General features: G+C 46.2%; 1 protein-coding gene across 1 annotated transcript in view; it reads left to right on the forward strand.

Moving 5' to 3' along the window:
• The window catches only part of TDRD7 (tudor domain containing 7), a 227,262-nt gene that overhangs the window by 194,554 nt on the left and 4,971 nt on the right, over positions 1-27,737 (forward strand). Inside the window, exons 15-16 of the mRNA XM_063914237.1 lie at positions 17,398-17,873; positions 18,246-18,406. Coding sequence (XP_063770307.1) covers positions 17,398-17,873; positions 18,246-18,406 — 637 coding nt within the window. The remainder of the gene's footprint in view (positions 1-17,397; positions 17,874-18,245; positions 18,407-27,737) is intronic.

Here is a 27,737-nt window from a genome sequence, read left to right on the forward strand (position 1 = left end):
ATTCAATGGTCCCTACAATCTCATTGTTCATTGGACATAGGAATTCGGCTTCGCATTATAACAAAAGGTCATAGGTTGATTCATACAGGTGGGCTGTGACTATTTCCAACTGCTCAGGTGGGAGGGAAACTGGGTTTCCCGCCGCATGGGTAATAAAGTGCAAATAAAGTAAATGTTCATAAACTTCTTATGTCCATAACTATTCGCACGAGCGATTGATCTGCTTCAAACCAACACCGGAATATTTCTAATTAAATGTTCTTCCGATGGATACTAAACACCACTGTATTACTCCTGTCTGACCCTTCGTATCAAACAAAGAGGGATTCCTCTGTTCATAAACATTCTATATTAACCAAACTTTCAGAATCTATCAAAGGGACCATGATCTACAAAATACATTATTACTGAAAATATGTAACGATTGAGTCGCACGCTACAACCACATAAACTCTACCGTAAATACGCATACCGTGCGCCTGCGGGTGCCCGCGACTGTGAGTATGCGCACGTACGGGAGAGCGTACGCATGCGCAGCATGGACCTGTGTGAGGTGCAAATATGGTAGTGTGCATAGAGATATTTTTCTGACTTTGACAGTCCACCCTTTGGCAGTCAATAATAACTGCCACCTAAACATTTCAAAAGGAGAAAAATATATGTCAGGGGTTAATTCATTTCCATGGTTGGGTAAGGGAGGAGAGAGGAGTAGGTGGGAAGAGGGTATGACCTAGTGAGTTAGCAGAAGCATGTGTGTATGAGTCCATGTTTGGGGGGGTCATGTATCATCGTGCCGTACGTGTTGTAAATCAAGCTTCGAGGTATTGCGCAGTATACATTTGAATTCCTTCTTATCCCGTGGTACGGGTCTGTGGATGGGCTGTCAAACTTTACCGAGCTCTTTTCGGATTTTGAACAAAATGGGGAGCACATTTTAGTTGATGATACATGAATGGGGGAATATGTGATTGCTGATATCTGTGCCTGTATTCCCTATACTATGTGTGTCATTACCTGAGGGTTGTAGAAATGAAGAAAAGACATAATTACGGTAAATGCGGTGGTATTCTATGTCAGGTTAATGTACATTTGTCGGTTGAAGTTTTGTTCGGTATCAGTTGAAAGTCGTCTTCTTTGCGCTGTGTTGCCCATTAGGTGTGAGCAAAAAGCTTTGTCAATGCCATTAGATTTACAAAAAATGTTGGGCTAGCGTAAGTTTAAGAATTCTAGGGAAACTGGGGATCCATGGCAAAGTTCATCAAATGTCCATATCTCAAGTGGTCAAAACTTCTTCTTTGGTCTATCCGTTGTCTGTATAGCGTCTCGTCAACTTCCTCGTCCAAGGGGGTCTTTTTATCTTGGAGAAAAGCAGAAAAACAGGTGAAAGAAACGGACCGTAGAAATCGCATTTTTCATTACATCATTGTTTCTATCATTGGGTCATAAATCAAATCCAGGTTAATTACAGTTTCCTCACTCCTCAAACTCATTACCTTAGTACGACGATTGCACCTCATTAAGGCCTGACCGCATCTAAATATCAAACCGATCGTTATGATAACACCTAAGATACATAGGAGAAACTTCCCAACATCCATTATGACTCCTTGAGCCCAGTCTCCCAAACCGGAGAACCAATTTCGCGGGTTCAACCATGACACCCAACCAGTCAGCTCATTACCTACAGCAGCAAGAGTGAGATTGTGTCTTCGGCGAAATTCCCATTTCAATTGGAGAATATCGTCCATCTTTTGGTCTATGACCTCGACCGGATCCTCGGTGTTATTCGTGATATACGTGCAACACTTCACGCCGTACTGTGTTGCCAATGTAACACAATATCCGCCTGTCACTGCTGTGAGGTAATTAAGAACCATTCTATGCTGCACCAGTTCTGTTTTATAAGCTTGAAGTTCCCTTCCAGTATATCTAAACGTGTCATCATACATTTCAGTGATATTATCTAACAAATTTGCGAGCGCCGATATGTATTTATAATTTAGCACTCCTCTAGCGGTGCGGGTGAAATCTAACGCGATTAAGAATTGAATCCCGGTGGATTCACTTATCAGATCAGAGGCCGGATGCTCTGTCTTCTCTATCAGGTGCCTTTTAACAACGTGCTCGTAATGGGTGTGAGTATAAGGAGCTTGGGCACCACGATGTATGTCTTTCATTTTATCATGTGTTACAGTCATCACTTCAGGCAATACTTTTCCAATATAACACAATCCTTCAGAGTTTGGGGCAAGCCACTTGTACGCCTTTCTCCCGCATATGAAATATGCATCATCGGGGAGAACATATGGGACGGAGAAGGACATAACCATATTACACACCTTCCAGGTGAACTCTCCTAACCCTAATTCTTCCATCTGCTTAATACACGTATCAGGTTGTATGATATGTGCACAGTATCCTGGTGATACTTCTCCAACTCTCGTAATCCTATTTCCTAAGGTGTACCTATACCGGAAAGATTTTCCTCTACTGGCTATGTGGCGTACAAGCTCTGTATCTGTAGGCATTCTATCTGCTCTATGCGAAAAGGTCATGGTGTGGTTACTCCATGACACTTCCCAATTTCCCGGCTTTCTGGGATTGGAGATGTTGAAACATAATAGGGACCTATCCACATGGTATTGGTGGAGCTTCAAACTAGGAGGGCTGGAGATATTAAACCTCCTGTCCACCGGTCTCCCACCATTTAACTCAAGTACCTCCTCTATCGTTAAAGGAAATGGCACTAGCCCTGATTTGCTATGACCTTGAGGTACTTGAGAGCATACCCAACAATCTGTTTTGTTTAACACATTACCCACTAAGGAGTGATAGTCACTCAATGGATGCCGGTCCATATGGATATTAAAACTGGATTGGCATTTCTTAATGCACCCATCTTCAATGACATTGTTACAGAGCCTACAGATACAGTTTTCCTCAGCTAACAATCCGTCACAATTTCTTCTATGGTCAATGCTATCGGATCGTTTTCTGATACTCGCCTTTGCTTGTTGGTTAGGTTGATCTTGGAAAACTACGCCTCCATCTTTATCATCAGAACCCATTCCAGAACCTCTATCGACCTCCATGGTACTCTCGCCGGAACAGACTGCTCTGGTCAACATCATGGTCAACAGGAAAATCCGGATCACAGTCTCTTGGGGCAAGTCCATCTTATAGGAGGAAATGGAGAAGAATGAGAAGGAGGAAAAAGAAATTTGAGGGAGAGGGGATGGGAAGTGGAGGAAAACAATAAAAGGGAGTGGGGAGTCGACAACAGCTCTCGGTCTTCAAGGCTCAGGTGCCGCCTCAGTCCTCCTGGAACAGACACTCTAGTGATACAACCTCTACCGTCTGTTCCTTATCACGGGACTTCTCTGGATCAGCAACCTTCTTGCAGTGGGATGAATGGACCCAAGTCTCTCTCTCAGCAACCTTCAGTGCTGTAGTGCTAGTCAATAAGACCTGGTATGGTCCTTCCCATCTGTCAATAAGGCAACCTGAGCGTAGAAAATTCCGTATCATTACATAATCCCCAGGTTCAATGTCATGACAATTACTATCAGGTAAATCAGGAATCACCAACTTCAGATTATCATTTTGATTCCTTAACTGTTTACTCATGTTAATCAAGTACTTTACAGTTACTTCATTGTTACATTTCAAATCATCCTGAGGGTTAATCATAACATGCGGTTGTCGACCAAACAAGATTTCAAAAGGGGACAGATTAAGAGGGGACCTGGGAGTGGTTCTGATACTGTACAATACGATGGGTAAAGCTTCTGGCCATGTCAATCCTGTCTCTGCCATCACTTTACTCAATTTATTTTTAATAGTGCTGTTCACTCTTTCGACCTTCGCACTCGCCTGTGGACGGTACGGAGTGTGCAGCTTGCTATCAATTCCCATCAACTTACACATTCCTTGAAAGACATCACCTGTAAAATGGGTACCCCTATCACTTTCGATTATTCTAGGGATACCATATCTACATACAAATTCCTGCACAATTTTCTTAGCAGTAAACATAGCGGTATTTGTAGCCGCAGGAAATGCTTCGACCCAATTTGAGAAAACATCTATACAAACAAGTACATATTTCAAATTCCGACAAGGGGGTAATTGTATAAAGTCAATTTGTATTACCTGGAAAGGGCCGCCGGCAGGTGGGATATGGGATGGTTCTGTAGGTATTGCCTTTCCAATATTCTTTCTCAAACAGGTAAGGCATGACATTGCTCTTTTACTCGCATGAGAGGAGAATCCTGGGGCGCACCAATAGGCTCTTACCAATTTGCACATCCCTTCCTTGCCTAGATGAGTCAGCCCGTGAGCTGCTTCAGCCAGACATGGAAGATATGCTCTGGGGGCCACTGGTTTACCATGTCCATCCGTCCAGAGTCCTGAGGACTCCTGGCCACATCCCTTTGCCTTCCAGACTGCCTTTTCCTGTGTGGAACACAAATTTTGCATTTCACGCAACTTCTGTGTGTTAATGGTATTAAATACCATCAATTGTGTGGTGTCTGTCTGTATGGGGGTAGCAGCTGCTAACTTAGCAGCTTCGTCTGCTCGGCTGTTACCAAGTGATACCGGGTCTTGGCTATATGTGTGTGCTTTACACTTGATAACAGCCACTCTGTCGGGTTCCTGTATCGCTGTTAGAAGCCTTTTTATGTGAGCTGCATGCGCTACCGGTGTACCAGCGGCCGTCATGAAATTTCTGAGACGCCATAGGGCTCCGAAATCATGGACTACCCCGAATGCGTATCTAGAATCGGTGTAGATATTGGCTGACTTACCCTTAGCCAATTCACATGCTCTGGTTAGGGCGACCAGTTCAGCAACCTGGGCTGAGTGAGGTGGGCCTAGCGGTTCCGCTTCTATGTTGTCTTGGTCATCTACGACTGCGTATCCGGTACACAAGTCTCCCGAGTCTGACTGTCTATGGCAACTACCGTCCGTGTAGAACGTGAGTTCTGCATCTTTCAGTGGGTTGTCACTGATGTCAGGCCTTGCGGTAAAATTTTGGGTCAAATATTCCATACAATCATGTGTATCTTGCTTTGTATTAAATCCTCCTTCCCCATCACTCTCACCTTCCACCCTTTGTGCCTGACCAGGCACACCTGGGAGATACGTTGCAGGATTTAATGCACTGCATCTCCTTATGGTGATGTTTACGGGGGCCATTAGTGCCAATTCCCATCTTGTAAACCTCGCTGATGAGACGTGTCTGGTTTGGGCAGAATTCAATAAGGCTGATACTGCATGTGGCGTATGGATTGTGAGGTTGTGGCCTAGCACGACATCTTCGCTTTTTGTCACTAGCAATGCTATCGCAGCAACGCTTCGCAAGCATGTGGGGAGGGATCGCGCTACCGTGTCTAGCTGAGCGCTGTAGTATGCAACTGGCCTGCTGGCATCACCGTGTTTTTGGGTTAGTACACCTGCCGCGCCACCAGCACTTTCTGTTCCGTATAGTTCAAAGGGTTTCCCATAGTCTGGCATACCTAGTGCTGGTGCCTGCGTTAGGCACTGTTTGAGTCTCTCAAATGCTGTTTCGGACTCGTCTGTATGCGAAATCCTATCAGGTTTGTTTGAGGAGACCATTTCCTGCAAAGGTAACGCCAAAATGGAAAACCCTGGGATCCAATTACGGCAATACCCACACATTCCTAAAAACGTTCTGATCTGTTGCTGGGTTTGTGGCAGAGTCATGTCTCTAATTGCTTGGATTCTATCAGCGGTCAGGTGTCTCAGTCCTTGTGTTAGACAGTGTCCCAAATATTTTACCTTAGTTTGGCATAATTGTAACTTGTCTTTGGACACCTTGTGTCCTGTGTCTGAAAGATGAAACAGGAGCTGTTTCGTATCCTTCAGAGATGCTTCCAGTGAATCTGAACACAGTAATAAATCGTCCACATACTGTATCAATACTGATCCACTGTCTGGTTGGAAAGACTGTAAACAATCATGCAAAGCCTGAGAAAATATACTTGGACTATCTATGAAACCTTGGGGTAATCGAGTCCACGTGTATTGGACTCCTCTGTATGTGAATGCAAACAAATATTGGCTGTCAGGGTGCAGAGGTACCGAAAAGAAAGCGGAGCAGAGGTCAATAACAGTGAAAAATTTGGCAGTGGGAGGGATTTGCATTAGGATGACAGCTGGATTTGGCACTACGGGGAACTGACTCTCAACTATTTTGTTAATCCCCCTTAGATCCTGCACTAGTCTGTAACCCCTCCCCCCACTCTTTTTCACAGGGAAGATGGGACTATTGGCAGTGCTGGACGTTCTTACCAGAATGCCCTGTTGTAGCAAGCGCTCTATTACTGGGTAAACTCCTAACTCCACCTCTGGCTTCAGAGGGTACTGTGGGATTTTTGGAGCTATCCTACCATCTTTTACTTGTACAACTACTGGAGCTACGTTTGCCATTAATCCAGTGTCTTGTCCGTCTTTTGTCCAAAGTGACTCTGGTATCTGAGATGTCATCTCTTCTATTTGGGATGGATTCCTATTTGTCATAATGGTATGTGACATTAATTTTGATGGGGAGTCTAACATGTCTCGCACTTCCTGAGCGTGTTTCTCAGGTATGTCCAAGAATACACCTTCAGGAGTACAATAAATGACGCACCCCATTTTACACAGTAAGTCTCTTCCCAGGAGATTAGTTGGTGCCGATGCAGCCAGCAAAAAGGAATGCTTGGTATGCAAAGGCCCTATTGTAATCTCGGCTGGTTTGCTAACAGGGTAGTGCTGGACTACTCCTGTTACTCCCATGGCTGGAATTGTCCTACCAGTGGTTCTCATGCCCACTGTCGAATTTATCACTGACTTGGCCGCCCCTGTGTCTACAAGAAAGTTTAAAGTTTTACCAGCTACATTAATTGCGATCTCGAGTTCACTTCCAATGTTGGCAATTAATTTTACTGGCTGCAGATTACAGGTATGGCCACACCCCTATTGGGTATGGTGACCTCCCTGAATCCCGCTGGCAGCAACTACTTGTGAGGGAGATAGTTGGGAACTACCAGAGGCATGCCAGTCTCTGTTTGGGGGATATCTTTTTGTTTCCCCTGTATGTGGCTCATAACTCCGTTTCTGTGGACCTTGCTCCCAATGTCGTGTGTCGTGTCGTTGTCTAGGGGTTTGGTATGAGTTTCGTGGATTCTTTACTCTACAATCTCGTGCCATGTGTCCCTGTTTGTGACAAGAATAACAAGTAACCATACTTGACTTACCCACAGGATTTGGTGATACAAACAAAGGCTGCCTTGTGGTCAGAGCCTGTATACTTACTGACATTAATTTATCACCTTGTTGTTCCCTGTGTCTGGTGATGTTTCTATCGTGATCAATAGCAGCCTCTCTCAAAGTAGCCACAGACAGACCTCGCCAACATGGTTGTGTGGTCTGTACCCTAGTCTTCAATGACTCTTTTAAACCATCCATCAGTACCGATACTGCTACTTCCCGATGGTTTGTGTCTGTTTTAATGTCCTCTATGCCTGTGTATTTTGCCATTTCTAATAATGCTCTGTGAAAATACTCTGCAGCTGTCTCTGACTCCTTCTGTTTAATGGAGAATATCTTATTCCATTTAGCTACTGCTGGGAAATACTCTTTTAGCTGCAAGTTTATTCTCTTCACATTATCTTGGTTGTACACATCTGTAAGAGGTACATCATGATCTAGTCCGCAATCAGCTAAAAATTGAGTTGCGTCGACATTTGAGGGTAAACATGCTCTCAGCAATATATGCCAGTCTTTATTGTTGGGCTCTGCAGTGTTACCTAAGTCTCTGATGTATTTTTGACTGGCAACTAAGTCTTTTCTAGGGTCAGGAAATTCAGACACTATGGTCCTTAATTCCATTCGGGAAAATGGGGTGTACATGGCAATGTTCCTAATGGGAGTGGCTCCTGATGCGTCTGTTTTCCCATTTGGCACTGCTATTACTCTAACAGGTGTAATTCTAACAACCTCATTCTGTGTAGATTCTACAGGCTGTGGTGAAATAGTTTCAGCATAATGCATGGTGCCGTACTTACCAGTTGATACGACCTCACCTATCCCTCCGCTAGGGGCCTTTACTAATCTCGTGGGTGGAGCTGTGCCTACTGTGGTCTCTGCTATGGTGGCTGCTAGAGAGAGCGCTGAAATCGTTGCCGATTCGTCCTCTTGATCACACTCCTGAGGAAAGTTCAAAACAGGGTACAACTTGCACGGGTTAATACTTGCATGGGTTAATGGGTTAACATTATCATTAACATTTACACAGTTACTAAGTGATTTTGTGTTACACCTTAGTGCGTCTTTCTCCGCAATCAACTTCTCTCCTGATATATATGGTGGCGGTGGGGCCGTGGCAATCAGTTTTCTGTTAGAGCCAGATCCCGCCGCCTGAGCCAAACCTCTCTGTATCTCACCTTCCTGTTGCCACAACTGTAAATAATCATAATGCTGGATTCGTCTCTTTGTTGATTTTATGAGACATATCCTCCTCCTTAAATTTTGTAACACTTCTGAGCTGAAGCTCCCTACTCTTGGGAATTTCTCCCCGTCATGTACAGTCATTCTCTCCCATTCATCACATAAAGTTTCTGTGTGACTTCCATATTTCTCACACATTATATACCTGGCCGACCCAATTGGTCGGACCACTGAATCAACCCGAACCGAGGTTGATCGCCCCCTACCTGAACAAGTGGCCCCCATAGTTCGAAAGTGTTGCTTTATTTAGCCAACCCTTTACGCAAAACCAAATGTCAACAATAGGCTGACGGTGGCGGTTTACCGAGTACCCCACTCACTCGCCCACGCCGACCAATACGACCTGATCACACCGATATGGTGCTGGCGTACTCGACCTAGGGCCCCTGCGACCTGAACCTCTATTTACTGGAACCTGCGAGGGTTATCCGAAGAACACTTACTCTTTCCAGTAACTATTGGTTGCTGGATAGTTCCTGAGTGAGCAGCGAACTTCCCTTAAAATAAAAAAAATTACACAAATCACGTTAGAGTGTACAGATAGCGTTTGTGACCCCTTTACTCTAATGTTATTAGGTCAGATTACTAACTACTGCACACACTTACGTGCGGTCCAGTCGTTCAGTACACAAACAACTAAGCTTATGTACGGAAAGACCAATGGAATCGAAACTTACGACTGCGGATTCCTTCAGCCAGAGCTTATATGGCCTATATGGGTGTTGCACCAACCCTTTTCGGTGTTGTGCCTGTGAACTGTATAGCGGACTTCCTTGTCGGCTGTACCTGGACCTCCTGGTCTGTTATGACCTCCTGGTCTTGTTACAGTACGACCTCCTGGTCTGCTATACTCTAATGCTCAAAATTGTATATTTAACCAGAGATGCCTCCCTAGCCACCGTGCACGTCACTTACACGCATGTACCTCACGAGTACTCGACTTTTCTTGTGGTTCAACCTTTAAAAATTGTAAAAACACTCACTCATCACATGTACACTTTTGTTTCTATTTCTGCGCAAAAATTTTTCTTCAGATCAGGTGTGTTACCAATTAGGAGCAGGATCTGTTAATTAAAATTTCGGACACCCAAAAATAGACTTGCGTTATTTCTCGCCTCGCGTTATTTATCGCTTTGCGTTAAAAATCAACTTATCGTGACTTGAGCTACGTGGGCGTAACCGGACTCTCCGTTGCGTAACGTACGCTGCGTGCGTCGGCCTTTGGATTGCGTACGCAAGTCTTTGTTAGAGACACGTATACGCAAAGCAAAGATCCACTGTAACACAATTTTATACTTTTATCAATGTAGATGATCCTTGATCATCTACCACACAAACACACTGACTTCGCCTTATCTCCCAAGCGAAACTGTGTGTTTGTCTATCTTTTAACTATATTACCTTTACTCTTAAACTATGAAATAACGGCAAATTTTTTTTTAGCACTTCTATCAACTATAAAACTGGCAGACAGGAGAGTGATATACGAAAATGAAAAAGAAAAGGAAATGCAGATATATATGTGTGCGTGCGTGTGTACGCAAGACAGAAAAATAAACAGTTTTAAAAGACACTAGCGTTTTGTTCTTACCTCCGGTTCCCGGATTCCTTCAGCACTCTTTACCTAAGCGAAGCAGACGCTTATCCTGTCAGCACTACGAGGGATACAACCTCCCGCCCTTTGCTGAGGGATAATGTCTGCTGATCTACCTAGTGCAGATATGTGAAGGACGGGCGAGCCGCCAATTGATAAAGCTAACTATTTATCGTATATAAAACACCTTAAGAGGTCTAAGAACACTGTACGCTATCTACGTAAGAAGTACCGTAAGGGTACGCAAGTTGTGTAGCGATCGTTCAACCGTAGTCGAGACGCTCAAGCGTCACGTTCGCTTACGGCCCTGTGATCACAGGCAGGCACGCTATTGGCTGCCGACTAACGTAATGATTCGCTGTAGCGTACGCTCGGGACCACGAGGAGATCACCAGCGGTGCAGACGCTTACAACGTTAAACCTTTATATCTATACCTTTAACGATGAGATACACAGTATACCTTAGTGTGGAGACAGAGTGTAAGTGCAACCTGGTGTAACCTGATTAACTACAAAGCTGCTTGAGCGTCACCGACGCTCAGAGAATACTTAACCCTTATAAAGAATACACAGATACCTGGGCTTAGGGTCCAAAACCTATTATATGTATTATAACTATTATACTTGCAAAAGGAATCACAGTACAAATGATACACTACAATATAACATAAACCAACTAACCAGATAAACTACACAGGAAATACAATACAATACAATTAAAGGAAAATACGAGAGAGATAGAGAGAGAGATGGCTCACAGTAAGACAATATGATTACGGAGAAAACTTACGCACAAGGGGAACGATCGCATGCGCCTCGATATCCAGCTCCCGATTATCAGCAATGAGAACCGTTGAAGAGAGAGAGCTGGATACGGTCGGCCTGCCTATTTATGCCCCACACACAATACAATTCAATGGTCCCTACAATCTCATTGTTCATTGGACATAGGAATTCGGCTTCGCATTATAACAAAAGGTCATAGGTTGATTCATACAGGTGGGCTGTGACTATTTCCAACTGCTCAGGTGGGAGGGAAACTGGGTTTCCCGCCGCATGGGTAATAAAGTGCAAATAAAGTAAATGTTCATAAACTTCTTATGTCCATAACTATTCGCACGAGCGATTGATCTGCTTCAAACCAACACCGGAATATTTCTAATTAAATGTTCTTCCGATGGATACTAAACACCACTGTATTACTCCTGTCTGACCCTTCGTATCAAACAAAGAGGGATTCCTCTGTTCATAAACATTCTATATTAACCAAACTTTCAGAATCTATCAAAGGGACCATGATCTACAAAATACATTATTACTGAAAATATGTAACGATTGAGTCGCACGCTACAACCACATAAACTCTACCGTAAATACGCATACCGTGCGCCTGCGGGTGCCCGCGACTGTGAGTATGCGCACGTACGGGAGAGCGTACGCATGCGCAGCACGGACCTGTGTGAGGTGCAAATATGGTAGTGTGCATAGAGATATTTTTCTGACTTTGACAAGGTTTATCATTAATATAGGTAGTTCACAGGATATACTCAGTGTGTATTTTTCTCTGTGATTTTTAGTCACCATATACCTCTAGAATTCCCTGTTTGTGCTGAAATACACTGCACAGGGGGTTCTTGTCAGGTATTGTGCTGCTGATATTGTACTGTGTTGCCTTGCATTGAGCTTTTGATTATGTCAGCTACAAAGGGCAACGGTGCTGGGGCTGATCCCACATTGTGTGGTGTTGACGCTGCAGACACATTTGAGGATAACATAGCAGCTGAAGGTTCAGGTTCTGGGGGTTCCTTCCCCCCAGTGGGACTGTAGCAGCGGGGGTTCAAAATTACCCACCTTGGGCTACCTTCTCCACGCTATTGAATATGCTGGTACCTAGACTAACGCCCCCTATGGGACCTCCTGTGCCGGTACATCCACTTATGGTCCCCGCGGTTAACCCGCCATGGGCAGATCAACTGTCCAATCAGTTACAGCAATTGAACCAATCACTGACTACTCAGAAGTCTAATCCTTGCCCGCCTAAGACCAAGGGGTCCTCTAAGCGGGCAGTTACTTCCTCACAATCCACCATGGTCCCAGACACCTCGTCTGATGAGGATGGCGTTTATACTGACCCCACAGATTCTGATCCTGATGGGGAAGCTGTTTCACAGGTGGATGTTCCTAACTTGTTGGAGGCTATCAGGCTCATTCTTCAAGTTGATGATGACCCGGAGCCTGATGCTGCCCCTAAGAAACCAGACAGGTTTAAACGTCAGAAAGTGGTTAAACAAGTTTTACCTCACTCGGACGTCAGGAGTCCTGGGGAAATCCAGGAAAGAAATTCACGTCTCACAGGAAGATGCTGGCTCGCTACCCCATCGCTGCGGAGCTAAGTAAAAATTGGGAAACAGCCACCGCCAGTGGATTCGCAGGTGGCGCGGCTAGTGGTATCCTCAGCTCTGCCTGTAACTACCGTCACGTCCCTGAGAGAGCCAACGAATAAATGTGTGGAGGGTTGTTTAAAGGCAATTTACACCCTAACCGGTGCTGCGCATAGGCCCACCATTGCAGCAACATGGGCTGTGGAAGCGTGGGCTCAGGAGCTGGAGGTGGAGTTGCCGTCCAACGCTTCTGATCATGCTAGACAATGCTCGTCATATATTGTCACAGTGTCTCATAACATTAAGGAGGCGGCTTCTGATGCCAGTGTGCCGGCGGCCAAGGCTTTAACTACGTCCATTTTGGCTCGCCGGATTCTCTGTTTACGGCCCTGGTCTGTGGATATAGACTCTAAGAAAACCTTGGAGGTACTCCCTTTTAAGGGAGACATTCTTTTCGAAGAAGACCTCAACAACATAGTGGCTGACATAGCTTCTGCTAATACAGCATGTCTACCTAGTACTGCTCCTTCGGTGCCGAAGGCTAAGAGTACTCCATTTCGCTCCTTTCGTCCTTTAGGGAAAGCAAAAGGTCAGGCGTACCCAAAACAGGTTCGCACTTCCAAACCCACTAAGCCCAAACTCAAAAGGGCCTGGGCTGCCCGTCAGCCTGCTTCCAAAACTGACAAGCCTGCCGCATGACGGGGCGGGTCTCCCTCTGGGGGATCCCAGGGTGGGGGGGAACGACTTCTAGGGTATACCCAGGAATGGTTGAGGACCACTTCTGATGTCTGGGTACGGGAAGTCGTCACTCGAGGTTACGCCGTACCTTTCAAGAATCGTCCCCCTTATCGATTTTGCATGACAGACGTTTCTTCAGATCAGGCGAAGGCAAAAACTCTTCATTCAGTGGTATAGTCCCTCCCGGACACAGGAGTGGTAGTACAGGTGCCTCTGGCTCAGAGAGGCAAGGGGTACTATTCACCGCTGTTCCTAGTCCCGAAACCGAAAGGGTCCTCCCGGCCCATTCTCAACCTCAAGTCGATGAACAAATTTGTGAGGGTCTCCAAGTTTCGTATGGAAACTCTTCGGTCTGTTGTTCTGGCCTTGGAACCTGGGGATTATATGGACATACAGGATGCTTACCTGCATATTCCTATTGCAGTGTCGCATCAGCAGTACCTGAGGTTTGCGGTTGGCAACCTCCATTACCAATTTCGGGCGTTACCTTTTGGTTTGACCACAGTTCCGCGAGTCTTCACCAAGGTCATGGCGGTAATGATGGCTGTACTCCGCCGTCAAGGGGTCAGGATCCTACCATACCTGGATGACTTGTTGATCCTGGCAAATTCCCCAGAAATTTTCCTACGCCATCTGGATCTGACTATCCAGTTTCTGCAAGCCCACGGGTGGCTCATCAACTGGAAGAAATCTTCCCTGGTCCCTGCTCAGAGCATGGTGCACCTGGGGACGTTGTTGGACACTCACAACCAGCGGTTGTTCTTGTCTCAGGAGAAAGTCCTGAAGTTTCAGGACAGGATTCAATGCTTCCTATCTTGTCCGCAAGTGACGATACATTCGGCGATGCAAGTGCTAGGTCTCATGGTGTCTGCTTTCAACATGGTGGAGTACACTCCATTCCATTCCCGCCCTCTGCAGAAGCTGATTCTTGCCAAGTGGGACGGCCTGCCTCACCGGATCAGGTCTCAAATGATCTCCTTGTCTCCGGAGGTCCGTCTGTCACTGAGCTGGTGGCTTCAGGACCAACGATTGAGCAGGAGTCGTCCCTTCTGGATCTCCAACTGGGTCCTTCTGACGACGGATGCCAGTCTGAGAGGTTAGGGCGCGGTGTAGGAGCAACACTCCCTTCAAGGTTGGTGGACCAAGGAGGAGTCTCTCCTCCCGATAAACATTCTAGAATTGCGGGCGGTGTTCAACTCATTGAACTTGGCTCAACATTTAATACAGTACAGACCTGTTCAAGTACAGTCGAACAACGCCACCACGGTGGCATACATCAATCATCAAGGCGGCACTCAAAGCCGCATGGCATTGAGGGAAGTATCATGGATTCTTCAGTGGGCAGAACGCCATCTGCCAGCCATATCGGCAGTGTTCATTCCGGGGGTCCTAAACTGGGAAGCGGACTTTCTCAGTCGTCAGGACGTACACGCCGGAGAGTGGAGCCTCCATCCAGAAGTGTTTCAACTCCTCGTGGACAAGTGGGGCCTTCCAGATGTGGACCTGATGGCATCTCGACACAATCAGTGTTCCAGTCTTCGGAGCAAGGACAAGGGATCCTCAAGCAGCGTTCGTGGACGCACTGTCAATTCCATGGAACTTTCAGCTGCCATACGTGTTCCCTCTGGTGTCACTCCTGCCCAGAGTAATAAGGAAGTTCAAGCAAGGAGGAGGATCCTGCTTCTGATCGCTCCAGCGTGTCCCAGACGGCATTGGTTCTCAGACCTTCAGGGTCTCTCAATAGAGCGTCCCCTTCTACTTCCGCAGCGCCCAGATCTCCTCGTTCAGGGCCCCTGTGGATATCAGGATTTAGCCCGATTGGCTTTGACGGCGTGGCTCTTGAAGCTTCCGTCTTGAGGGCTAAAGGATTTTCTGAGGTGGTCATTCAAACTATGTTGAAGGCCCAGAAACTGACTTCTGCTCGGATTTATCATAGGGTCTGGATTTCTTACTTTGCTTGGTGTGCATCTAACAGTCATGACGCTTACAAGTTTAGTACGGCCAAACTTTTGGCCTTTCTACAACAAGGCCTGGACTTGGGCCTTCATCTGGCCTCCATCAAGGTTCATATTTCTGCCTTGTCGGTTTGGTTCCAGAGAAAAATTGCAACTTTACCTGATGTTCATACATGCACTCAGGGTGTGTTGTGGATTCGACCTCCTTACGTCCCGCCTGTGGCTCCTTGGGACTTGTCGGTGGTTCTGGAGGCGTTGCAAGGGTCTCCGTTTGAGCCTCTTGAATCGTCAGACCTTAAGTGGCTTTCTCTTAAGGTGTTGTTTCTGTTGGCTATTGCCTCTGCCAGACTGGTGTCGGATTTGGGTGCTTTGTCCTGTAAGTCACCATATCTGATTTTTCACCGTGACCGGGCGGTTTCTTACAACACATCCCGGGTATTTACCTAAGGTCTTCTTTCCACCTTAATCAGGAGATTGTGGTTCCGGCCTTTGCCTCTCCTGAATTGTCTTCCAAAGAGTGGTCTTTGGATGTGGTACGGGCTCTCCGTATCTATGTGAAGAGGACAGCTCCATCAGGAAGTCTGATTGTCTTTGTACTGCTCACAAGCAGACCCTGGCCAGATGGATTAGAATGGTGATTGCACATGCTTATGTACAGGCTGGCCTTCCAGCTCCTGCTACCATTAAGGCCCATTCTTCTCGGTCTGTTGGACCTTCTTGGACGGCCCGCCGTGGTGCGACCCTTGAGCAATTGTGCAAGGCGGCTACGAGGTCCTCAGTGAACACGTTCATAAGGTTCTATGCCTTCGATACTTTCGCCTCCCAGGATGCTTCTTTTGGACGCCGGGTTCTTGTGTCCGCTACAGTACGTCCCCTCCCATAAGGAGCTGCTTTAGGACATCCCCCAATGTCATTCCCTGTGGAGCCCAGTGTACCCCGCAGCAGAAAACGAGATTTATGGTAAGAACTTACTCTTTTTACGAGGTACACTGGGCTCCACAGGGCGCTCACCCTGACGCACTTAGCTTCTTTGGATTGGTATGGCATAAGCTGCTGACACTTTCTCCTGTCGTGAGAATGTGGTGTATGTGGCTACTAACAGTTGTCGTCTCTTTTGCCTGCTACTGCATTGACCTGGTTAACAAAAACTGAGCTCCTGTGCACGGAGGTGGGGGTTATAGAGGATGCGGCGCTATGCATTCTGGGAACAATCAAAGCTTTGAGCCTGTTGGTGCCTCGGATTAAGATCCTACTCTACACCCCAATGTTATTCCCTGTGGAGCCCAGTGTACCTTGCAGAAAGAGATTTAACAACGGTAAATTCTTACCATAAATCTCGTATTTTTTTCTTTGAGGTCCATAGGATCCACAGGGCGCCCACCCTGACGCACCTAGCTTCCTGTGGTTTCTTCTCTTGGTCACCGGTTCCCTTCTCTATTAAGTGAATGTCTTTCTTGTGAGTGTCTTCCTTGTGTCTTCCTTCTCTACTACCTTACTCTTGACTTGGGTTTGTTTACGAAACTGAATAGCCTGGGCTGGGGGCGGGGTATAGGGGGTAAGAATCCGGAGCATCCTGGGAGCTCTAAAAGCTTTAACGGTTTGGTCCCCAGTCCTATCCTAGCAGCTACATCCCAATGTCTCTTCCTGTGGATACTATGGACCTCGAAGAAAAAGCGTTAACAAAAGTTGTTGTTGGTTTTTTTTTACCATACATCTTTTTTTTTTTTTTTCCTTTGCTATCGATGAGCTCTGGTTACCCAAATTTGTTTATTATATGTAAACCTCTGACTGCTATGACAACTTTGTTATATCCAACATAATTGGAATATAGGTGAGAAGAAAATAAGTGGCCTTTTTCACCACAGCTACCTGGACAAAAAAGCCTGCATCAGTACATATATTTTTATATTATGGCTTTTAGACTTTCCTCAAAACAATTACCATTGCTAGGCTATTAAATAATTCAACAAGAACTTTTTCCATCTCTTGTGGGCCAAATATTTCAGTGGATTTGAGGCTTTACTTTAATTAGCCACTTATGTGCCATAGTTGCCAGACATTGTCTGAGAAGGGAAGTACATAATTGTCAAAATGTTACCGAATCTCCAACTACAAAAATATAGGCTGTGGTGTGTGACTTTGGAATGCCGTTATTGTGTGAAGGCTGCTATTCACTTTTTTTTTTTTTTTTTTTTTTTTTCCTGCTCCTATACAGGTAGTGAAAATGGATGAAGCAAAAAACATGGTGTACGTTTATCTCTTCACATCAAAGAACTTTCCTGATCCTGAACGTAGCATCAATCGCCAAATCACAAATGAAGAGTTGTGGAAGCAAAATAATAATTCATTACCTAGCACTGCCCCTAGTTTGTCAAAGAGCAAAGCAGATGAGACGCTAGCTGCAGTATCTCGAAAAGATCAAAGCAATGTAACAAAGAAACCGACCATAGAGCAAAACATAGCAGCCAGTCCCTTAGTTTTGCCTCCACCTCTACCTCTGCCTAAGTCTGGAGAACACATAGATGTCTTTGTGTCAGTGGCTTGCCATCCCGGTCATTTTGTCTTCCAGCCTTGGCAAGAGTTGCACAAGTTAGAGGTTCTTATGGAAGAAATGCTTTTACACTACAGCAAAACAGAAGAGAAAGTGGATGTGGAGAAGAATAAGCTGTATGCTGCAAAGGTGGACAATAAGTGAGTCTTGTTCATTGATATCATACAGTACAGTAGTGTGTGTGTGTTTTTAGGCCGCTGAATTCACAATGAGTTTTAATCTGCAATTTCTATTATTGGAACACTTTGAAACAAAAGAGATGTCAAGTATGGCATACATAAATGTGGTAAGGCTTTTGGATTAGAGTAAACTCAAGAACTGCATTGAATAAGGGGATCAATATTTAAAGAACTCTTTGTATGCTGAAGATATAGAGAACATGGCATTTTCTCCAGTTATGAGTAGTAAAGTAAAATTATGTAGAGAGAAAGGGAGAGAGACCGATAGTTGTTCATGTTAAGACCGTTAATTGCTTAAAATGTAAAACTTAATTTTAATGCTTTTTCATTAAGGTGGTATCGGGTGCTCTTGAAAGGAATTCTAACCAATGGTCTGGTTTCTGTGTATGAGCTGGACTATGGCAGACATGAACTTGTTAATTCTCGGCAAGTTCAACCCCTGATTGATAAATTTAGACGACTACCCTTTCAGGCTGTGACAAGTCAGCTTGCTGGTAAGTAACTGCGGTTGGTTATTTTTTATTATCTATAGGAGTTTGGTTGTGCCATACATAGGTCATATAACAAATTGTATATGTGCAAAATTGATAGACAAGTTCACACCTTTACATATATAAATCTTTTTAAAACAGATTATATAATTATGTTGAAAAAATATAGGCAAGAGGAAACTGCTTGCAAGAATTTACCTTCTAGTGGGGATATCAGAGAAGGGTGCAGAGTTTGGGTGAGCAGAAGCACGAAAGTTAGCAAAAGGGAGTGCTAGGCTCGTGGAAAGATGAGTTTGAAGGGCACATTTAAAGGTTGGTAGGCAGGACGGGCATAGTCGGAGTATTGCTTCACACTACTCTCTGGCCCGTTAATGTCTTTCAGATCCTCATGTGACTGGTCCCACTTACTTTCTTATGTGGCTGGCTGCCCAGGGCTCGTTCTGTCCAACCCGGAGGTGCTTTTTTGACATCTGGCTCCATCCTTTTAGCTGTCATCGCTGGCGGTGGGCTATCTGATGGTTACCAGTCCAGTCACTACATTCTCCCTGGTCTACTGTTTGTTGGTGTGTGGAGTGTTTTGAAAGCAGTGTTTCTTTTTCATCCATTAGGGGTCACTGGAGTACTCTTGGGGATATGGACGGCTTCCGTAGGAAACAGGGCACTGAATATTTAAATTTAGAACACTCCACCCCTCCATATCCCAGAGTACCTCAGTGTTTTTTCTGTGCTCGAAGTAGCAACAGGTCTGTGGCTTGGTCCAAAATTCTTTTGAATATTTTTATTTTTTCTAGTGAATATTTTTCTTTTTTCATACACATCCCTTTCCCCCTTCCAAAAGGCAGGGTCAGGGATAGTGCAAGCTGCTATTAGCAGCTGTGGCGTGTCGGTCCTCACTGAATGAGCACCCTCACAGCCATACAGATCTCCTGCACAGGCTGGCCGGCGCTTGCAGAGAAGCCCCGTCGGAGCCTCACCACAGCGGCAGGAGTCACGGTATGTTGAACGGGGCGGTCAGCTCCCGCTGCCGCCCCGCTGTGTGGGGACATTGTTTGCTTTACCGCTGATGCCGGGATCCCTCTACAGACCGGCCGCCCGCCGCCGCTGCTCCGGCCGCCGCCGCTGCTCCGGCCCCCACCGCTGCTCCGGCCGCTGCTCAGAGCGCTTCAAGACGCGCTCCCCACTGTCGGTCCCAGCACGTCCCGCTACCCGGCTCCCGCTGGCGGCCCCACACGCTGCTCGCTGCCCGCTTGCACTGCATCCGCAACGGAGCATACAGGGGGGGGGCATTACAAACTGCTAGCAGAGGGTGCAATCAGCGGCATGAGGGGGGATAACCTGTAGCAACAGCAGTATGCTAGGCTGCAGGGTTAATTACACAGGATTTTCATATAGATGTCCGTTTAAAGGCTGGTAACCTGCACTATGATTATATGTGTAAGCATGGCAGCCATTTTAACCATGCTCCCTGTGTCTTCCTGCTGTGATTCCAGAACGTTCCAGTACTACATCTCTACCCCACCGGAGGCGCAGAGGTGTTAGTGGGAATTTGGGATCACATTTCATAGTACTGGCCACGTGTACTGCACTTGGCCAGATATATAGAGACACCTTCGTACTATTTTACTGAGTCGGGCAAGTGTCTGTTTTTTGTGTATTGTATTGTCTGTCGCCATAATGAGTAAGGCACCAGCGAAAATTAAAAAGCATCATTGCAAAGTCTGTAGCAGTGTGTTACCGGATGGATCTACCACATGTACAGTATGTTTTGTGGATTCGGTTCCGAATACAATTTCTGCTCCGGTTTTAAAGCCAATTTCCTCCCCGGACCCTCCATGGGAAATGCTAGCCAATGTACTGGCTGGGTTGCAATCAGAATTGACCGCCGCTCGACAAGAGCGGGAAACGGCAAGATCTGAGTCTAGGGTGAGACCGCCAGAACTACCGGAGGGGTCTCAGCTTTGCGAAAGGTTCAAATCCATTTTGGGTAGACCGGATAAATTTCATATGTCTTATGATTTACCAGTTTCTGCTATGTTGCATTCTGACGATTCCATGCCAGACCTCACGGCACAAGATGAGGGTGAGGAGGGTGAAGTGGAGTCAAATGGTGAGGATTTTAACAGCTCAGGTATTGATAATCTCATCAGAGCAGTGCGTCAGTCTCTCAAGTTTACAGAAACTGAGGAGCCTCTCACAAATGATCAGGTCGTATTTACTAAACGACAGAGAACTCCAATGTGTTTTCCTGTTTTCGGAGTCTCTTAATAAGATGTTAGTAGAAACACGACAGACTCCAGATAAACGGTTTTCTATACCTCGCAGATTTAAGTCTAGTTACCCGTTTCCAGACTCGGTGACATGTACATGGGAGAATCCACCAATAGTTGATTCGTCAGTGTCGAAGCTTACAAAGAAATTAACCATACCAGTGCCAGCGGCTACTACGCTTAAAGACCCTTCAGATCGCAAAATAGAAACTATGCTAAAGTCCATATATTTAGCAGCAGGAGTGCTGCTGAGACCTGGCCTGGTTGGTATCTGGGTCACTAAGGCGCTCATAGTATGGATAACAGAACTCAAGTCTGCCCTACATGACGAACACCTTATACTTCTTGCTGATCAAATGTGTGAGGCTGCGGAGTATCTCTGTACAGCTTCTACTGACGTCTGTCAGCTCACTTCTCGTATTTCATCGTCGCTAGTTACGGCACGACGAGCACTCTGGCTGCGTTCTTGGCAAGCGGAGGCAGAGGTCAAACGAGGTATAGAGGCGTTACCTTACGATGGCAAGAAGTTGTTTGGTCCTGAATTGGACACATGGATTTCTGAGGCTACTGGAGGAAAGTCGGTTTTCTTACCATTGCCTCCACTGGTACCAAGAAGGAGGTACTCTGGACCTTCGTTCAAATCCTTTAGACCTCAGTCCTTTCGCGGACGTGGCAGAGGAACAGCCACGCCTGGTAGACGTGGACGTGGTTTCCAACAAACCAACACAAGTCGTCGGGACGCTAAGGTTACCGACAAGCCAGTGGCATGACGGGCTGCCAGCCCATCTCGGTTCTCCAATTGTGGGAGCACGCCTTCAGACGTTTCCATTTGGCGTGGTTCTAGACATCTGCGGATGGGTGGATCCGCAATTTAGTGTTAAGAGGTTACAAAATAGAGTTCGACTGTCTTCCGCCACTGCAGTTTTTCAAGACAGGACTGCCTCTGTCGGACGACAAGAGGGCGGTTCTGCAAATTGCCATTCAGTCCCTACTGGATTCAGCAGTTTTGATTCCGGTCCCTGTACACCAACAGGGTCAGGGTTATTATTCCAGTCTGTTTGTGGTACCGAAGCCGGATGGCTCAGTCAGGCCAATATTGAACTTAAAGGGTCTCAATCGGTACGTAACTTACTACAGATTCAAGATGGAATCTCTGCGCTCAGTGATTGCAAGTTTAGAGCCAAAGGAATTCATGATTGCGCTAGATCTCAAGGATGCGTACTTACACATTCCGATTTGGCAGCCTCATCAGAGGTTCTTGCGGTTTGCAATACGCCAAAACCATTACCAGTTTCAGGCTCTACCGTTTGGCCTATCATCAGCGCCTCGGCTATTCACCAAAGTGATGTCTGTGATGATAGCTCATCTCAGATCCCTGGGAGTGACGATAGTTCCGTATTTAGACGATCTGCTCATCAAAGCCCCGTCTCAACAGATGCTTCTCCAACATGCGCTGCTAACGTACAATGTACTAGTTCACCACGGTTGGATTGTCAACTTCAAAAAATCACATCTCATTCCGTCTCAACGCCTTCAATTCCTAGGTATGATTCTCGATACGGTAAATCAAAGAATTTACCTACCACAACAAAAAGTCCAGATTATTCGCCATCTAGTACAACTAGTGGTCAAGCCACGCACTGTCTCGGTTCATTTGTGCATTCGCCTCTTAGGAACAATGGTGGCAGCTTTCGAAGCGCTTCAGTTCGGAAGATTTCACTCACGTCCTTTTCAACTGGATGTGCTTGCACAGTGGTCGGGCTCGCATCTGCAGATTCACCACAGGGTGAGGTTGTCGCCAAGGGCAAGGGTGTCTCTACTCTGGTGGCTCAAGGAACACAATTTAACCGCAGGGAAACTATTCGGCGGCTGGAATTGGATAATTCTAACGACGGACGCGAGTCTCAGAGGTTGGGGAGCTGTAGTTCAAAATTGTCAACTCCAGGGTCTCTGGGCGGATCACGAAAGATTGCTGTCTATAAATGTCCTGGAACTCCGCGCAATTTACAATGCGCTACGACAAGCAGTACACATGCTTCGGTCTCAGACTGTCCAGGTGCAGTCAGACAATGCGACGGCAGTCCCATACATCAACAAACAAGGAGGAACAAGAAGCCGCATGGCAATGCGTGAAGTAGCTCGAATACTCAATTGGGCAGAATATCACCAGGTGATATTGTCGGCAGTGTTCATTCCGGGAGTGGACAACTGGGAGGCGGATTATCTCAGCCGTCGGGATTTTCATCCAGGAGAATGGGCATTAAATCCAGAGGTGTTTCACATGTTGGTTCAGAGGTGGGGTTACCCTCAGGTGGACCTGATGGCGTCTCGCCACAATCACCAAACACTCCAGTATGTGTCCAGAACGAGAGATCCAAAGGCAGTGGCGGTGGATGCTCTCACAATCGCGTGGCCATACAGCCTAGTGTTCCCGCTGCTCCCTCTAGTGCTAAAACGGATCAAAACAGAGTCCGTCACAGTCATACTAGTGGCGCCTCATTGGCCTCGAAGAGCTTGGTTCTCGGATCTCCACGGACTACTCGCAGACGATCCTTGGCCGCTCCCTCTACGTCCGGACTTGTTACAACAGGGTCCGTTCCTTTACCCCGATTTAGCGCGGCTGCATTTGACGGGGTGGCTGTTGAGACCGCCCTCTTGAGAAGAGAGGGCATTCCGGAATCTGTTATACCAACCATGTTACGTGCTAGGAAGCCAGTTACGGCAGCTCATTATTACAGAATTTGGCGTGCCTATATAGGTTGGTGTGAAGCTCGGAAGTTTCCGACATCAGCTTTCAAGTTATCCCGTCTTTTGTTATTTCTCCAGACGGGGTTAGATGGAGGACTGCGTTTATCTACACTAAAGGTGCAGGTATCTGCATTGTCAATTTATTTTCAAAGAAGATTGGCTCTATTGCCGTCGGTACACACTTTTCTGCAAGGTGTCCTCAGAGTACAGCCTCCATTCATTCCACCTACAGCGCCATGGGACTTGAATCTGGTTTTAAATTTCTTACAGTCTTCATTTTTTGAACCCTTACAGCAAGTGGATATAAAGTTTCTCACGTGGAAAACAATTTTTCTTCTAGCCTTAGCTTCAGCAAGGCGTGTTTCAGATTTAGGTGCCTTGTCATGCAAGCCACCGTATTTGGTGTTTCATGATGACCGAGCGGAACTTCGGACGAATCCCGCTTTCTTACCAAAGGTAGTGTCATCTTTTCACATCAATCAACCAATAGTAGTTCCTGTGTTAACAGCACATTCTGGAACTCTGGATGTGGTACGCGCTTTACGCGTTTATGTATCCCGGACGTCTACAGTTCGTAAGACGGATACGTTGTTTGTTCTCTATGATCCTGCCAAGATGGGTTGGCCAGCGTCTAAGCAGACCTTATCCAGATGGATAAAACTGACCATACGTCAGACTTAACTTAATGCTAGGTTACAGCCGCCTACATCAGTAACGGCTCATTCCACATGTTCTGTGGGAACTTCATGGGCAGCTGGTCGTGGAGCTTCTACGACGCAGCTTTGCCGTGTGGCTACATGGTCTTCAGTGCACACGTTTGTGCGCTTTTACAAGTTTGATACGTTTGCGGCATCAGCATCTAGCTTTGGCCGCCTAGTGTTACAGGTGCCAAACAGCTCTCCCGCCCACGGGGGAAGCTTTGGTACGTCCCAAGAGTACTCCAGTGACCCCTAGTGGATGAAAAAGAAAATAGGATTTTGGTACTTACCAGGTAAATCCTTTTCTTTGAATCCATAGGGGGCACTGGACGCCCACCCAGAGCAGTTTTACCTGGTTTGTGGTAAGTTCAGGGGATCTTATGGTAACACACTCTCACCGACTGGTTCAAATTATCAAGTGCTGGTTATGGTGTCAACTGTTTAGTCGTCAGTAACGTTATGTGTCAACTTCGTTGTTGTCCGTTATGTTATATGTAATACTCCATTGTCAACCTCTCTATAGCTCCTGTTCGGCTCAGTAAAAAACACTGAGGTACTCTGGGATATGGAAGGGTGGAGTGTTCTAAATTTAAATATTCAGTGCCCTGTTTCCTACGGAAGCCGTCCATATCCCCAAGAGTACTCCAGTGCCCCCTATGGATTCAAAGAAAAGGATTTACCTGGTAAGTACCAAAATCCTATTTTTGCACCTGAGGACATCTCTTCACTGCTGTCCTGATGCTGCATTTCTGTGGTGTCCCGCTGTATGCCACTCTGAGGCTTTGTTGTCCCACCCTGGTGCTGGTGAACTCCTGCTGAAGGCAGCCTTGTCTTTCCTGTCTTGCAGCTGTTCTCACTGATGTGTGGCAGCGTTTTCTCATGTGGGCTTTGGTGCACTGCCTTGCAACTGGTGGCCTTTATTACTGGTCACTGTCTTCTGTTCTGGGGACTATTGCTATCTGTTGGACCTGCCACAAGGAGTTAATTGAAATTCCAATCCCTTCAGCCTGCAGAGCTTATTGAGCAGTTGAATTTCTCCACACTATTCCTACCAGTTATACCTACTTTCAATTCAGTATGCACCTGTTGCTGCTGAAAACCCTTTATTCTCCCCTGCAATTTGCAAACACCCTAATGAGTGCACATCTGCGCACTCCATCTTCCCTCTCTACAATGTTCCTGCAATTCAGACAACACTCTGATGGGACAGGGATCTCTGTTGATGTGCCTGTCACCGTAATGTAAGCGCAGTGCAACTCTGACTTTGGCTGACAGACCCCTGAAACAACAGACGGGTGGCATGTGAAAAAAGCCAGGTTGAGCTCCCGTGATATTGATCCTAGGGAGAACATGGAAAACTGCCGCACCAGTTAGAGCTGTTCTCCCACACGGGTTGGGATCCTACTGCAGGCTCCTGTGTCCCGACTACTTCTCCGTTTGAATCACCACCTGCTACTCTTGAACTGCCTATGGAACCATTACTTTTAATGCAGGCCATCTCTGCCACTAAAAACAGGTGCTGGATAAAATTGCAGAGATCCAGGTTAATGTGTCCTTGATTCATCAGTATATGCAAAAGATGTCTGAGCGTATGGGGGAGGCTGAAACAACAATAACTATATTTTCTAGAATACTGGCTCATGGAGCGTTTTGACAGGGAGGAGTTACTGCTTAGCTTGCGCTGGTGAGAGCGCATTGCATACCTACTCATAGCCTGATGTACCTCTGCACACATTCTTTGCAATATTGCAAAAATGTTACTTTTTTAAGATTGGAATGCTCTCCCATATCTATATATGAGAGAACCCTAAAAGCTACCCCAGGGAAGAGGTGCAAAGGAGAAGAGAAGGTGACCAAAGAACTTGATGGGCACCAAAAGTAATAGGTAATAATAATAATTGTATTTATATAGCGCTCTTTCTCCAATAGGACTCAAGGCGAGGAGGGGAGATGGAGATTGAGAAGGATTGGTTGGGTAGGTAGGAGGTGAACCATGAGCATTGTATTGTAGAGGTCAATGAAGTGAAGGATTTGCAGGAGTAAGGGATGGTCAGCTGTATCGAATGCTGCCGTGAGATTGAGGAGAATAAGAATGGAGAAATATCTGACAGCCAATACCTGCAATTTCTCTGAGAGATATTTAATCTGTAACCGTGGTGGAATGGAGAGACTGACATCCGGATCGACTTGGGTCTAGGAGAGGGAGAAAGAGGAGAGGTTAATGTATTCAACCCGCTCAAGTAGCTTGGAGGCATAAATGGGTAGACTGCAAAGTGTTACTGACATTCTCATCAGTATTTTAAGCAACTGGATTTAGGCCTAGAAAAGTTTCAAAGGTGGTGAGATCAGGATCAGGCACCAAACAGTTAAGCTTTTCAGAGCTCCCAGGATGCACTGGTCCTTACTCCACATACAGCTCTGTCTCTCCAGTTTCGTTTTGGTACCAGCAGTAGCTGGTTCACCTTTATATCAGTGGGTCTGCTTTTAAGCAGGCCATGCTTTTTTTTTTTTTTTTGAACATTTTATTTCTTTTCTACTGAGCAGGCAGCACTAGGCAGTCCTTTGAACGCCAGCACTGCTGCTCCATGAACCCCCTGCTGGCGTCGCAACTCCAGCCATGGCGGCGAGGTACTTTCGGCAGGACACCTGGGGACAAGGCTAGCGCGACTCCACGGTGGTACCCCGGGCTGCAGTCGGAGCACGGTGGGACAGGTAAGGCCTACCCTCCAGTCTTAGAGACAGACCGGAGGTGCTGATGTGGACACCGGATTCGTCCAGGACTCCACTGGACCACCAGAGCACAGTATACTGGCGCAGAGGAAATTTTGAAGAGGCCAGAGTACCTGGTGGTTAATGTCAGGGCGCCATGCCACTGAGGTCTTCCTGCTGCTGTGCTGCTGCTCCTTCACCCTCCTCCCCTTCAGAGACAGATGGCAGCCATTTTCACTGCCCAGGTCTCCGGGAACGCTGGGTCAAGTCCCCCTATATACATCTGCTAGGAGTGAGGCTATATACAGCACTATTTCCTACCAGCCACTGTGGTCTATGTAGTTTAATGTAGTGCCCATTGCAGTCTTATTGTATATTCTGCATTGTATGTGACTTTGCTGTCTGTGGTTTTTTTTCTACTGTCAGCTTTCTTTTTTCTACTTTCTTCTTTTTTTTTTTAGCATTCTTTTTTTCTACTTTCCCTTTATTTTACTATTACTCTAATGTTCTGGTGTATCAGGGGTTCTCTGTACTTTACAGCTAACACGCGTTTGTGAAGGTTGTCACGTACTCTTAGTTACACACTACTTAGTGCCATATTGTGTGTTAAACTATCCCTGCAGCTATGTCTAGCAAAGGCAAGGGTAATAAACAGGCTATGCCTCCTACACTGTTGTCCTGTAAATCCGGTTTATCAGGGTTATATCAACAGGATGTGGTACAAGATGGGCTATGTACCTCTTGTTGTTCTCCGGGGCCAGCTCTCTCCCACTGCATCCCCTTCAGGGGAAGAAGAGGATCAGTCTAAGGTGGTCATTCCGAGTTGATTGCACGTAGCAACTATTTGCTGCTCGTGCGATCAAATAGACGCCGCCTATGGGGGAGTGTATTTTAGCATAGCAGGGCTGCGAT

Source organism: Pseudophryne corroboree, chromosome 1, assembly GCF_028390025.1.
Source record: "Pseudophryne corroboree isolate aPseCor3 chromosome 1, aPseCor3.hap2, whole genome shotgun sequence".
In the NCBI taxonomy this organism is placed as follows: domain Eukaryota; kingdom Metazoa; phylum Chordata; class Amphibia; order Anura; family Myobatrachidae; genus Pseudophryne; species Pseudophryne corroboree.